The sequence below is a fragment of the Hyperoodon ampullatus genome (assembly GCF_949752795.1).
Source record: "Hyperoodon ampullatus genome assembly, chromosome: 14".
In the NCBI taxonomy this organism is placed as follows: domain Eukaryota; kingdom Metazoa; phylum Chordata; class Mammalia; order Artiodactyla; family Ziphiidae; genus Hyperoodon; species Hyperoodon ampullatus.
The window spans coordinates 58,756,928-58,769,801 of record NC_136927.1 but is presented as its reverse complement, the minus strand read 5'-3'; the positions used below and the strand labels follow the sequence as shown (position 1 = coordinate 58,769,801).

At 57.6% G+C, this 12,874-nt stretch overlaps 1 protein-coding gene across 4 annotated transcripts; it reads left to right on the top strand.

Annotated features, from left to right (window-relative positions):
• Positions 1-296: 296 nt before the first annotated feature.
• Positions 297-12,400, top strand: HSPA12B (heat shock protein family A (Hsp70) member 12B; the record flags this gene model as incomplete). Of its 4 annotated transcripts, XM_079718787.1 has the most annotated exons (13): positions 303-345; positions 2,001-2,113; positions 2,257-2,292; positions 3,099-3,223; positions 5,800-5,986; positions 6,333-6,437; positions 6,768-6,884; positions 8,706-8,880; positions 9,595-9,681; positions 10,111-10,215; positions 10,324-10,582; positions 11,046-11,149; positions 11,745-12,400. In XM_079718787.1, the coding sequence occupies 13 exons, from the start codon at positions 303-305 to the stop codon at positions 12,398-12,400; spliced, it is 2,112 nt and encodes a 703-aa protein (XP_079574913.1). The 4 variants fall into 4 exon arrangements, with proteins under 4 accessions (XP_079574916.1, XP_079574913.1, XP_079574915.1 ...); XM_079718790.1 differs by lacking the exon at positions 2,257-2,292 and having other exon boundaries at positions 297-345; positions 2,001-2,098; XM_079718789.1 differs by lacking the exon at positions 2,257-2,292 and having other exon boundaries at positions 2,001-2,098; positions 6,771-6,884.
• Positions 12,401-12,874: the final 474 nt, after the last annotated feature.

Below are 12,874 nucleotides of genomic sequence, written 5' to 3'. Positions count from 1 at the left end.
AAAAAAAAAAGACATTTTTGAGACAAGCTGGGATGGAGGATTGAGCATTGGATGAGATTAAGGAATTACTGTTGATTTTGTTAGACATGATAGTGGTGTTGTGGCAATGTCTTTTAAAAAATCTCTGTTAGAGAGACATACTAAATAATTTATAGGTCAAGCAACACGCCTGGGATTTGCTTCAAAGGACTCCAGCCAAAAGTAAATAAATAAAATAAACAATTATTCAGTAAGGGAACAAAGGAACAAATAAATGCCATTCTGCTTCTCTGTTCCTGTTCACAGCCACAGGGCCTACAAAGATGCTGGCCGTTCCGGAGATGGGCCTGCAGGGGCTGTACAGCGGTAAGACCCACCCCCTCACCTCTGCCCAGGGCCCACTGCCTCCCTCACCCTGGCACTCAGACCCACCCCTAGTCTGTCCACGTGCCTTGCCCAGCAGAGGCTCCTGAGAGCCGTTCTGTGAGTGTGTGTGTGCAAGGAGGGTCAGTGCAACACGACTACGCACGTGAGTGTGTGTGTGTGTCTGCGTGCCTGCCTATGAGCAGGTGTCTGGGCACAGGGTGTGTGTGTCTGCACAGAACTCTGTTTGTGTGCATGCGCATCTGCCTTTGGCCTGGTCTGGGCGCAGGCTCTGGGTTCTGTTCAGGGGTAGGAGGCCAGGAGGCAGGACGGACACGCCTCAGGAAGTCCACTCACAAAGACCTGGTGGGCTGGGGCTTCCTTCCTGACTCCCTTCCCAGGCTCAAACCACAGCAACTCGGCCCCTCAAGCTGGAGCTGGTGACAGGACTCAAGCCTGCCCTGGCCACCTGAGAAAAAGGGGCTCTGGGAGTGTGACCACCATGTCCTTGCCCCTCCAGCACTGCAAGACAGATGCCAGCCCTGTCCAGGCACTTCCCAGAATCCCCTTCATGCCCGGCCCCTCACGTATATTCCCAGGGTACCCCAAGGTCGGGGAGAGCTGGGACTTGTCAGGGCCACAGAGCTGTGGCTGAGCGAGTACACAGGCCCCAGCCCTGGCTCAGCCTAAAGCCAGACATTGATTTGCCAATGTGTCTTCATACCAGACTCCATCAGTCTCCCTGGCCAGCGCCCCTGTCCCCACACACGGATCTCAGGGCAGCCCCAGTGCCCCTCCAAGGGACTTTAGCAAAGTTCAGTGTGGTGGTGATGAGCCACCAGCCCGCACCAGCAAAGCAGGCCCTCCTGCCCCCTGAGCTGCCAGAGCCTCCAAACCAGGCTTTGGGCTGCCTTCTGGGGGCTGCACTGCTTCCTCCCACCAAAGATCCAGCTCAGTCCTGGGCCTGTGAGAGGGTCTTAAGGGGGCCTCCTGCCCCCAAACGCTGGCTCCAGGTCTATGTGTGTCATGGGGGAGGGGAGGCTTGGAATCTGACTTCCTAGTGTGGTGGACACCTCTCGGCTCAGGGCTGGGCTGGGGGAGGTGTTGCCCCAGTCAGCCAGCTGGGCCTGTCCATGGCCCTTGTGGGGCAGAGGGAGCGGGGGAGGCAACTCCCTCAGGTCCTGATTAGAACCATGTGGCTGCACTTTAGTGGGGAGAGGAGCGGCTCCACTCCCACTCAGTTAGGTCTGTAGTCCCCCACCTCTTCTGGTTTCTCCACCCTCACCCCAGGAGCTCACCTGCCCCATCTCTCCTGCCCTTCTATCTCTGGACTCAGTCTTCCCCACCCCCACAATGCTCCTCTGTCTCTCCCCTTCCCTGCTGTCTGAGGGGTGCTGGGGGAGACAGTGAGTCCCTAGGTGAAGTATGTCACCCTTCAGGAATAGGTCGCCTCTAACTGATAACAGACCCTGAGCCCAGCTATCCCCGACCCCGACCTCAGTCCCATCCTTCCTACCCTCCCTCCCTCATACCCTTTCCCCAGCAGGGTACCCCTCACCTTGGCCCAGCAATGACTGATGGAGAATTCCCCAGGCTTGGGGCCCAGCCACCAGCCCCTTACCCTGATTGTGCCAGAGTGATTTGCCCTCTCTTTGCAGGCTCCAGCCCAGAGCGGTCTCCAGTGCCCAGCCCACCCGGCTCCCCAGGGACCCAGGAAAGCTGTGGCATTGCCCCCCTCACACCCTCACAGTCTCCAGTAAGCCCAGAGCAGGGATCGGGGTGGTGGGTGGCCTGGGTAGTGGGGAAGGTCGCACTGGTGTCTGGAAGAGCCCTGGCAGGTCTGGGCTGGGGGTGCCATCATGCTTCCTGCCCCTACACACTCCACTCGTGTTCCCCCTGATGGGTTAGCCTTAGGTGACCTTGGACTGTAGGGGTAACAATTCTACTGAGGTGATCTCTCTCCAGGATAACATCTAGGGACCATTGCATGTAACCTGCCTGGGGCAGGTGTACTTCTGAGCAAGTAGTTTTGTGTGTTCTCAGAGCACTGGGCCTCCAAGACTTGCTTCCCCTCCTGTCAACCACAGCCACCCTAATACAAGGTATATCTAGGGAAGAGGAGACATGTTGCTAAAAAATAGTTTGGGGCTAGCTTGAAGTATCCAGGACATAACCACCCCCCCTAAGCTCCCTAGGTCACCCCACCTGGGGTGGCCTCACCCTAGTGATTCAGCCTGGGGACCCCCTTGTTCTCAGGGAGCCCAGGCCTGGCCTGGGAGGAGGCAGGGACCACTCTTGGGCACGTGCATGGGGCCTCTTCTCTGTCACAAAACTGGATAGAGTCCGGCTGTGTCACTGTGGCCACAAAGAGCAAGAGGGTCAAATATACGCAGGTCCATGGGCTATGAAGCTGCTCAGAGCAGCAAAATTGCCCCCAGCTGGGCCCAGGCTGTGAAATGGTGTGAGTTGGGGGTGGGGCAAAGGCAGTCCAGGCAGAAGGTGGGCAGGGAACCAGAAGCAGGGAAGCAGGAGCTCAAGCCCAAAACTTCATGGGGCTACCTGAGAGGCCTTGGGCTTTCTGAACAGTTGGCATCTCAAGGGCTTAGCTTGCAGCTTAGGAGAGGAAGGGAGCCAGGCAGGCAGGTAGGTGGGGGTGGGCCAGGGCCGGTCTGGACCACAGCCAGGGGTTGGGAGGGCTCCCACATACAGTCAGCCTGGCCTCCTGGCTGCTCCCTGACTAGGTCTTGCACTTGCAGAAGCCTGAGGCCCGAGCCCCCCAGCAGGCCCCCTTCTCCGTGGTAGTGGCCATCGACTTCGGCACCACATCCAGTGGCTATGCCTTCAGCTTTGCCAGTGACCCTGAAGCCATCCACATGATGAGGTGAGGGTGGCTGGGCTGGGAGATCGGTGTGGGGTTGGGTGGGGGAATCCTACACCCTGGGAGAGACCTGGTCCCAGAAGTACTGTCACTAAGGAGAAATGGGGTCTCCTCAGAATGCCTTCCACCCCTAGTCTGGGCTCCCCACTGGGGCAAAAGTTTGGAGGACGGGTGCCAGGCCTGGGCCCTCAGCCCCAATTGGGGCAGCTCTCTGACCTCTGCAGGAAATGTTGGGCTTTGTTTTTTATTTTTAATTTTTTATTGAGAGATAACAAACATACAGTAAAATACACAGATCTTTTTCTGGGCTAGTCACAAACACATACACAAATACATATGCACAAATACATATGCAAAAACCAAATAAATATGAGGTTTTAAAATAAAAGTGGTATATCATACAACTTGCTTTATTTTAAGCTTTCAACACTATTTTCTAGATGTTTCATGTGAATACAGAGAGCCATGATTTTGTTTTAATGGTTGCATAATATTCCATGTACAGATGTGTCATAATTTATCCATTCTTCTATTGATAGTTTTGAGGCTATTTTTCCTTCTAATTTTTCACTATTACAAAAAGTGCTGCAGTGAATATTCTTCCTTGAAAACTTGTGCTGGAATTTCTATGTGGTAGAATCCTAGAGGCAGATTCCTAGGTTCAGCTCGAATGAAATACAAGGAAATGAACGATCAGAGGGTTAACTGAGTTGACAAGTCACACAGTTGTCATGAAAGAGCTGTTTGAAAAATCCATTCTGATGGAATTTGTTTTGTTTGAATGAAACATTTGTTTTTGACACTCCCCTTCAGGCCTCAAGACCCTGATCCTTTGAATATATCTTAGTGGGGCTGTAGCCTATAGGGGGAAGACCCCTATGGAAGACCCTAAAGCTCCCAACTCAGCCTGGGGTGGGGGATCAGGGGGCTTCACCAGGGCCTGGGAGGCTGGATGGAAGGGTGAGTGGAGAGACAGGCAAAGGGTCACTGCCCCAGAGATACAGGGGACCTAACCTACATGAGCGTGGACTGTCCTTCCCCTTTCTCTGCTCCCTCCACATCCACATGGGGCCACAAAGGCTCTGGGCCCTTAGAGCTCTCTAAGAGCTGCAGGGCATCCCAGCTTGTCAGCACACACAGCTGAGGCCATGCTGGGCCCCTTGCTGGGGCTGAGGACACATGAAGGGACACTGGAGATAACAGTCACAGGAAGTAACTGGGGGCATCTTGGCCTCCTCCCAAGCCCTTCCCACCCCCACTAGCCACTAATCCCCATCACTTCTATCTCTAATATATCTGTAATACCCGCCTACTTCTCTCCACCACTACCACCCCGAAGTTCAGCCCCACCCTCTCTCACTTGAACGGTTGCAATATCCTCCTCCCTGGTTTTCCTTCTCCATCCTCCCTCCCCTCCACTCTGTTGCTACATGGGGACCAGTGACCTTTCTAAAGGCAAATGTGGCCATGCCTCTTCACTCCCCTACCTAATACCCACCAAGACAGAATTCTGATATGGCATTTGATACTCCTCCTTAGTTGGTCTTAAGATTCCTGTATTTTCTCCTGCTTGGAGCCAACTTATAGCTAGTTCTCCCTGGTCTTTCACACCTCTAAGCTTTTGCACATGCTCTTCCTTCTGCCTGGATCCCCAGTTCTTTCCCCAAAAGGCTGCACTGGTGAGCTTGGCCTAGAGGAGTCAAGGCATCAGACAACGCAGAGGAAGGGGAGGAAGGATTTGCCAGGCTAATGAACTGGGCAGTGAGTTCTGGGTGGAGGTCCAGATGATGCCTACACATAGGGAAGTCTGGAGTCTCAGGCTTTGGGGGCCTGCTAGAGGTGTAGTCAGCTGGGGTGTAGCTACTGATGTGGGCCAGATAGGAATGATCATGAATACCTTGAAAGAGCTAAGCTGTGGAAGATGGCCTAGAGGAGGGCAAACCAGCTGGCTGAGAGGAGGCCTCTGCCAGGGTCCTGGAGAGACATATCAGAAGGTCAGACAAGGCAGATGGCTTGCTGCTGCTGCTTGTTAAAAAGACAGGGAGGTGGGCTTCCCTGGTGGCGCAGTGGTTGAGAGTCCGCCTGCCGATGCGGGGGACGCGGGTTCATGCCCCGGTCCGGGAAGATCCCACATGCCACGGAGCGGCTAGGCCCATGAGCCATGGCCACTGGGCCTGCGCGTCCAGAGCCTGTGCTCCACAACGGGAGAGGCCACAACAGTGAGAGGCCCGCATACCACAAAAAAAAAAAAAAAAAAAAAAGACAGGGAGGTGAGGTCCAATGGTATACTTCATGGAAGGGAGCAGGAGCTGAGGATGTCGGATGAGACCCATGGCCCCATGGATAGAGAGGATCCCATGAGCAACGTTTATGGAGATTTAAGTGGATGCCAAGCACCATATTCACAAGAACGCTAAAAGGTAGGTACTATTGTCATTCCGATGTTACATATGGAAAGACTGAGGCTTGGGGAAGCCAAGTGAGCTGCCCAAAGTCACACAGCTGGTTCCAGAGCCAGCACCCAACCCCACAAAGGGAGGATTACTGCTGACCACACTGACAGCTATCTGCCTCCACAGGAAATGGGAGGGCGGGGACCCAGGTGTGGCCCACCAGAAGACCCCCACCTGCCTGCTGCTGACCCCAGAGGGTGCCTTTCACAGTTTTGGCTATACAGCCCGTGATTACTACCACGATCTGGACCCTGAGGAGGCTCGTGACTGGCTCTACTTTGAGAAGTTCAAGATGAAGATCCACAGTGCCACTGTGAGTCACATTCTGGCTCAGGGCCCAGCTCCAGCCAGGGAGGCAGGGCTAGGAGGGAAAGCGGGGAGGGAGGCCTCATGGAGGGTAGGTAAAGCTAAAAGGTGAGGAGGGGCCTGGTGGAGGAGTAGCTAAGGAGGCGGAGCTTGAATGTAAGGGACGGAGGCATGACCAAGGGGTGAAGATAGGGTAAAGACAAGGGCTGGGGAGCGAACTAATGTGAGATTAGAGCCAGAGTGGGACAGTGCCAAAGAGGGGGAGCACCAGGAAATGGGGTGAGTGTAAGAGGTTGTCAGGAAATGGAGGCAGAGCTACGGCCTCCTGAAGAGTCACCTTGTGTCCCTGCCAGGATCTCACCTTGAAGACCCAGCTAGAAGCGGTAAATGGAAAGAAAATGCCTGCCCTGGAGGTGTTTGCCCATGCCTTGCGCTTCTTCAAGGAGCATGCCCTTCAGGTGCGCTGTGACCCCATCCCTGCCTACTGGGGTGGAGGGCCCCCAGGTCCATCCTTTCCCCTCGGCCCATCCCCTGTCCATCCAATGGGTAGCCACTGTCAGAAGACAGAGGTCGTCTTCTCCAGTCCCCTGCCTTTCTATCTGGTAGAGCCTGCATCAACCCTACAGGTGTTGGGGAGGTGGTGGGGGGGGGGAAGGGGGTGTTAGGATTCCAAGTTAGCTGGGAAGTTCCTCCTGAGGCCTGATTAGTTCCTCCAGCTCCCATAGAGGCCAAAGACACTCCCCGCAAACCAAGCCAGCCATTCCCCTCACTGCCCCCTCCTGCTCCAGGAGCTGAGGGACCAGTGCCCATCGCTGCCAGAGAAGGACACTGTGCGCTGGGTGTTGACAGTGCCGGCCATCTGGAAACAGCCAGCTAAGCAGTTCATGCGAGAGGCTGCCTACTTGGTGAGAATGTGCAGTCAGAGCCGTGGACGTTGGTCGGGAGGGCCCTGGGCGGGGCCCATACCCTCATTCACCCACTACGCTTGGGACCACAGAGCCATTGTGTAAAGACTGCCAGCCCCACCCTGCTGGCCATTTCGGAGGGTTGTTGCCACCAGGAAAGGGGGTGGGCCTGCAGGACCAGAGAGCGGGGGGACAAAAGACACAGCCCAGGCCAGCTTAAACAGTGTCTTAGGGCAGGTTCCCTAGAAGCAGAGCCCAAGATGGGGATTCTTGTGCATGTGGTCTATTGCAAGGACTCTCAGGAGGAAGGGGAGTGAGGAAAAGCAGGACAGGAGAAAGAGCTGAGCAGGGATGTGGTCTCAGCTGGAGTCTAGCCTCAGCCTGATCCCATGGAGAGCTCTAGAGGGAGAATGTACTGTGGTGTTGGCCACGGGGAGGCGGGGGGGTGGCTTTTTGTCCATCCTTATCAGTCTGTCATTGGTTACTGGGGGAGTTGGGGAAAGCCCCTCCAAGTGAGGCGGTTCCCATTCAACTGAGGGCAGTTCTTCAGAGAAGGGGCAGCGGTGAGCCAATAGCAGCCAACACTCAGAGTAGCTGGGCAGGACACCAAGAACACCCACTTCAGCCAGCATCAGTATTTTCACCACAGCCCCAACCATTGAGCAGGGGAAATAGGACTATGAAACTATGAAGGGAGGCGATTTTTATGAAACTATGAAGGGAGGCTGGTCTTCCTACCATAAGAGATGCCCAAAGGTCTGGAGAAAGGGGGACGGCTCAGGCACCCCCCTCTCAAGTGGAAATGGGGAGGTTGGAGGGGGGCTCATTGTTTGATCCTGCCCATGAACCTGAGGCCTTGGTGGACACCCTAGGATCTCCAAAAGGGATCTCAGGAATTCCAGTGCACCTTCCCCTGGAAGATACCAGGACCCCCAACCCCCCACAAACACAACTTTGGGCCAGGCATGCCTCAGCTGTCAAATCCGCAGGTGCCTACACTTGTCTCTAGAAGGAGCTAACCCTGAGGCCAGTGGGCATCCCCCTGCAGAGACCAGGATGAAAGCATGGCTGTGCCCAGCCAGAACAAACACCTCCCACACCAGTGGCCCCCTGCTGGTTTACCCACCCTGCTTCCTCCCACACTGTTCCCTGTCAGCTGAGGGCGGGCTGGCCCTGGGCAGAAGTCTTAATACCCACCCGTCCCCATCCCCCACCTGGTCAGACTGCCTTGCCTTGGCGCCTGAAATTTCACTGTTAACGTTTCTTTCCTCCTATATCAGATTCCCTGAGAACAAAGTTCTCCTAAGAGTGGGGAGACCCATGGCCACTGCCTATCACCAGTGGAGAAAGAGGGTTCAGTAAGCCAAAAGGGGCCCCCCCACCCCTCTGACTGATGGTCTGGCCATTATACCCACCCTCCCCAATACACTGTGTTGGAGTCTTCACTAACCCCCTCAGCCAGTGCTTAGCTGGCCAACCCAGCATCTGTGAAGGGGACCTTGCTGCAGCCCAGGGACACCTTGGGCAGCCTGGAGGCAGATCCCAGGTGCTCTAGGTTTTCACTCAGTCTAGGGTCTCTTCCTGCTGGGCAACATCATGGCATCCTTGGCCATGGCCATGCCCCTCCCCAGCCTGGTCACAGGGTGGCTGTGAGCTCCAAATTTGTGCAGCATGGAGGGGCCTGAGAAGCTTAGCATGGGTGGGGTATAATCCGGAGGAGATGGGAGCCCCACAGGCCCCCGGTTGCCTGCCCTGAGGTGCCATTTCAGTGTGATGTTTGGCCCATGATGCTCCCCAACCCTGCCAACCACCCATCCTCAGGCCGGACTGGTGTCGAGAGAGGATGCAGAGCAATTACTCATCGCCCTGGAGCCTGAGGCCGCCTCTGTCTACTGCCGCAAGCTGCGTCTGCACCAGCTCGTGGACCTGAGCAGCCGAGCTCCAGGCAGTGGGCGCCTGAGCGAGCGCCGCTCCATTGATTCCAGCTTCCGTCAGGGTGAGCCACCCCCAGGGGTACTGCCCAGTGGTGGCCTTGGAGGCAGGCGCTGAAGATTACACCTTGCCCTAGAGTAGCACTGTCAGAGGACGGTAGGACTCAGCCCAGCCCTGAATCTGAGAATGGGAGGGTGATGCCTACCCTGGGGAGAGGTGCTTGGGTACTGACAAAGGGTACTCTGAGCTGAAGGTGGAGGTCTTCAGGAGCTGCCCCTTAAAACAGCCACTGAATCAGTTTTCCCTCCCCTCCTGGCACATCAGCTGTCCTCCCCCCTCCCCCATCAGCCGCAAGCTCCTGCTGCCAGGACCAGGAACTGGGACAGCTATGGTCAACCTTCATCATCCCCTCAGATGCCACCTCCCATGACAGGGAGAGGTCCCAGGACCTCCCCCCACCCCATCCCCAGCTCCTTCAGACCTTCTTAATTCTCATTGTGCCATGGCCTGAGCCCTTCTGGATTAAGGGAAGGTCCTGCAGCCGGAAATACTCCCCCTTAGCTGTTGGTTACAGTGCCTAAGATTACCCCATCCAGTTTCTCTGGACCCTTTGGGGTTCAGCATTGCCCTCTCCCAGTTAGGAGTGGAGCAGGAGTTTCAGGAGCACTGGCTGCTCCAGATGCTCATGGAGGGCGCTGGTGGAAGGATGCGGGGCGTTGAGCGTGGTAGCTGAGACACCCCTTCTAACCTCACTGTCCTGCTGTCCCTCAACACCCAGCCCGAGAGCAGCTTCGAAGGTCCCGCCACAGCCGCACGTTCCTGGTGGAATCGGGTGTCGGAGAACTGTGGGCTGAGATGCAAGCAGGTGGGGGAGGGGAGATGGAGGGCTATTCCTTGGGCCCTGTGGGGCACCGTATACTGAAGGTGGGGGGAACATTTCCGAAGTCAGCTCTAGCCCCTAGGAACCCTGCCCCTTCCAACTCCTTCAGCTGTACCTAACCTGGTAGTCCCCCTCAGTCACCTGCACTCCCACCCCCACTCACAGCCATGCCCCTAACCCCCACTCTCCCGGGGGATTCTCTGCAGATGGAGTTGCAGAATCCTGGGACCATTTCCCCCCACACCTTGTGCTCCTACCTGCTGACCCTCAAGCACCTGAAGCCCCTTTCAACCCTAACCCCCATGGCCCCGCAGACAGGGCTCAGGACCTGGGGCAGGGCTGGAGGCTGGGTGAGTCTGCAGAGGGCGCAGAGCTGAAGGTGCCACGAGTGTGTGCTCACGCTCGCCCCCGTAGGAGACCGCTACGTGGTGGCAGACTGCGGGGGAGGCACGGTGGACCTTACCGTGCACCAGTTGGAGCAGCCCCATGGCACCCTCAAGGAGCTCTACAAGGCATCCGGTGAGTAGCCAGGCAGCGCCCTTGGTACCCAGACCGCCCTGGCCCCGCCAACGCCCCCTGGCGGCGGAGTCGGCACTGACGCCCCCTTCCTCCCCTGCCCTACCCAAGGTGGCCCCTGTGGCGCGGTGGGCGTGGACCTGGCCTTCGAGCAGCTGCTGGGCCGCATCTTCGGCGAGGACTTCATCGCCACCTTCAAAAGGCAACGCCCAGCAGCCTGGGTGGATCTGACTATAGCCTTCGAGGCCCGCAAACGCACCGCAGGCCCACACCGTGCGGGGGCGCTCAACATCTCGCTGCCCTTCTCGTTTATTGACTTCTACCGCAAGCAGCGAGGCCACAACGTGGAGACAGCCCTGCGCAGGAGCAGGTGGGCTGGGGGACCGCCCCTACAGGAGAAGATGTGGGCCCCAGGGGGGAGTAGGGGATCCTGTCCCACGGACACATCATGCCAGCCCCGGTGGAGGCAGGGGGAGGGGCATGAGTACCCCAGCTGGAATCAGCAGCCCAAACGGGCGAGAATCTTGAGCCTGGGGAAAGGCCAACATCTACCTCTTCCCATTCCCCGCAGACACACACACACACACACACACACACACACACACACACACACACACGCTAGCCAATGGGTCTGGGTTCCTCTGCTCGAGGCAAAGGGAGGCTCCTCTCCTGGGACCTCATGCCTGGACCTGGTACAGACCTGCGTCTAAAGCCCTGAAAGTATGCCTGGCACAACACATAATGGGCAGTCAGTGCCCAGGTACTTCGGCCTGGAACAGGGGTAGCACCCGGGACCCTGACCCATGGGCCTGTGCCTCCTTCAACACCTACAGCGTGAACTTCGTGAAGTGGTCCTCACAGGGGATGCTCAGGATGTCTTCTGAGGCCATGAACGACCTCTTTCAGCCCACGGTCAGCGGGATCATCCAGCACATAGGTGAGCACCTGAGCCTGGGTCCTTCATTCACCTCAACATACACACCCAGATGCGGGAATATGTTACCCTGTTAGTGCCTGGAAACCTCCCCATATCCATACACTGGAATGAGACCCAGAATCATCTGGAATACCTGGAGGATGCAGTGTGGTGGGGATTAAGAGATAGGCGGGAAGCTGTGCAGTCTTGCCAGGTTAAAGAACCTCTGGTACCTGCTTTCCCAAATGGGGTGATAGTATTAGGTCCCCCAAACTGTTATCACAGGGATTTACATGAGCTGAAGTATCTAGAGAGTGAGTGCAATATCTTGCACGTAGTAGGCATTTAATATGTGTAAATGCAGACCCTTATCTCAAGCCCTCCACGGTGTGGTGGGGAAGCAGAGCACGTAAGGATTGCCAGGGGCCCTCATGAAAGTGCCCGGTGTTTTTCTTTATGGGAACCAGGCTGCCATTTTATAGTGAAATGACTAGTTTCTGGTTGCCCGAGGATACAGGCGGGCAGAGGAGAGGCGCCAGTGGCTGCGCAGTGGTGGCCTCAGTGGCCCACTCCCCGTCCCTCCTCCTTACCCCCACCCTCCACTCCTGTACCGCAGAGGCGCTGCTGGCGCGCCCCGAGGTGCAGGGCGTGAAGCTGCTGTTCCTGGTGGGCGGCTTCGCAGAGTCGGCCGTGCTGCAGCACGCGGTGCAGGCAGCACTGGGCGCCCGCGGCCTCCGTGTGGTGGTTCCGCACGACGTGGGCCTCACCATCCTAAAGGGCGCGGTGCTCTTCGGGCAGGCTCCGGGCGTGGTTCGGGTGCGCCGCTCGCCGCTCACCTACGGCGTGGGCGTGCTCAACCGCTTCGTGGCTGGGCGCCACCCGCCCGACAAGCTGCTGGTTCGCGACGGCCGCCGCTGGTGCACCGACGTGTTCGAGCGCTTCGTGGCCGCCGAGCAGTCGGTGGCCCTGGGCGAGGAGGTGCTGCGCAGCTACTGCCCGGCACGCCCAGGCCAGCGGCGCGTGCTCATCAACTTGTACTGCTGCGCCGCCGAGGACGCGCGCTTCATCACCGACCCGGGCGTGCGCAAGTGCGGCGCGCTCAGTCTAGAGCTCGAGCCCGCCGAGGGAGGCCCCCATGCCGCCGGCGCGCCCCCTGGCCGCCGCGAGATCCGTACTGCCATGCAGTTTGGCGACACCGAGATTAAGGTCACTGCCGTCGACGTCAGCACCAATCGCTCCGTGCGCGCCGCCATCGACTTTCTTTCCAACTGAGGGCGCAGTGCCAGCCCCCCACGGCCCCGCTGAACTCTCTTTTGGCCCAGGGCTTGGGGAGTGGGCTGAGGCGGACCAACCGGCCCCATTCCCCGCCATCCTGCCCCGGGAGGTGAGGTCGCAGGAGGATGGGTGGGGACATATCCAGAAACTCTGGCTTTGGGATTGGGCCCCGGTCTGCTGACTGGAAGGATGAAGGGCCCTGCCAAGGACTGAGGTCAAGGAGACTTAAAAGAGGTTTGTAAGACGGCGTGCCCACAGGGAGCACGTGATCCTGAAAGCAGAATGCACCGGAAGACTTGAGCCCTGGTCTGAACTGGGGTCCGGGATGGGAGTCGGGGGGTGGGGGTGCAGCTGCAGGTGGGGCAGCAAGAGGAAGGAGGTTGTGCAGGGCCCGGGCCTGAAGGGCAGAGTGCACTGACTGACTGGCTCAGCCTGTTTAGGGAGCCAGACAGGACAAGGACTGGAAGCTGA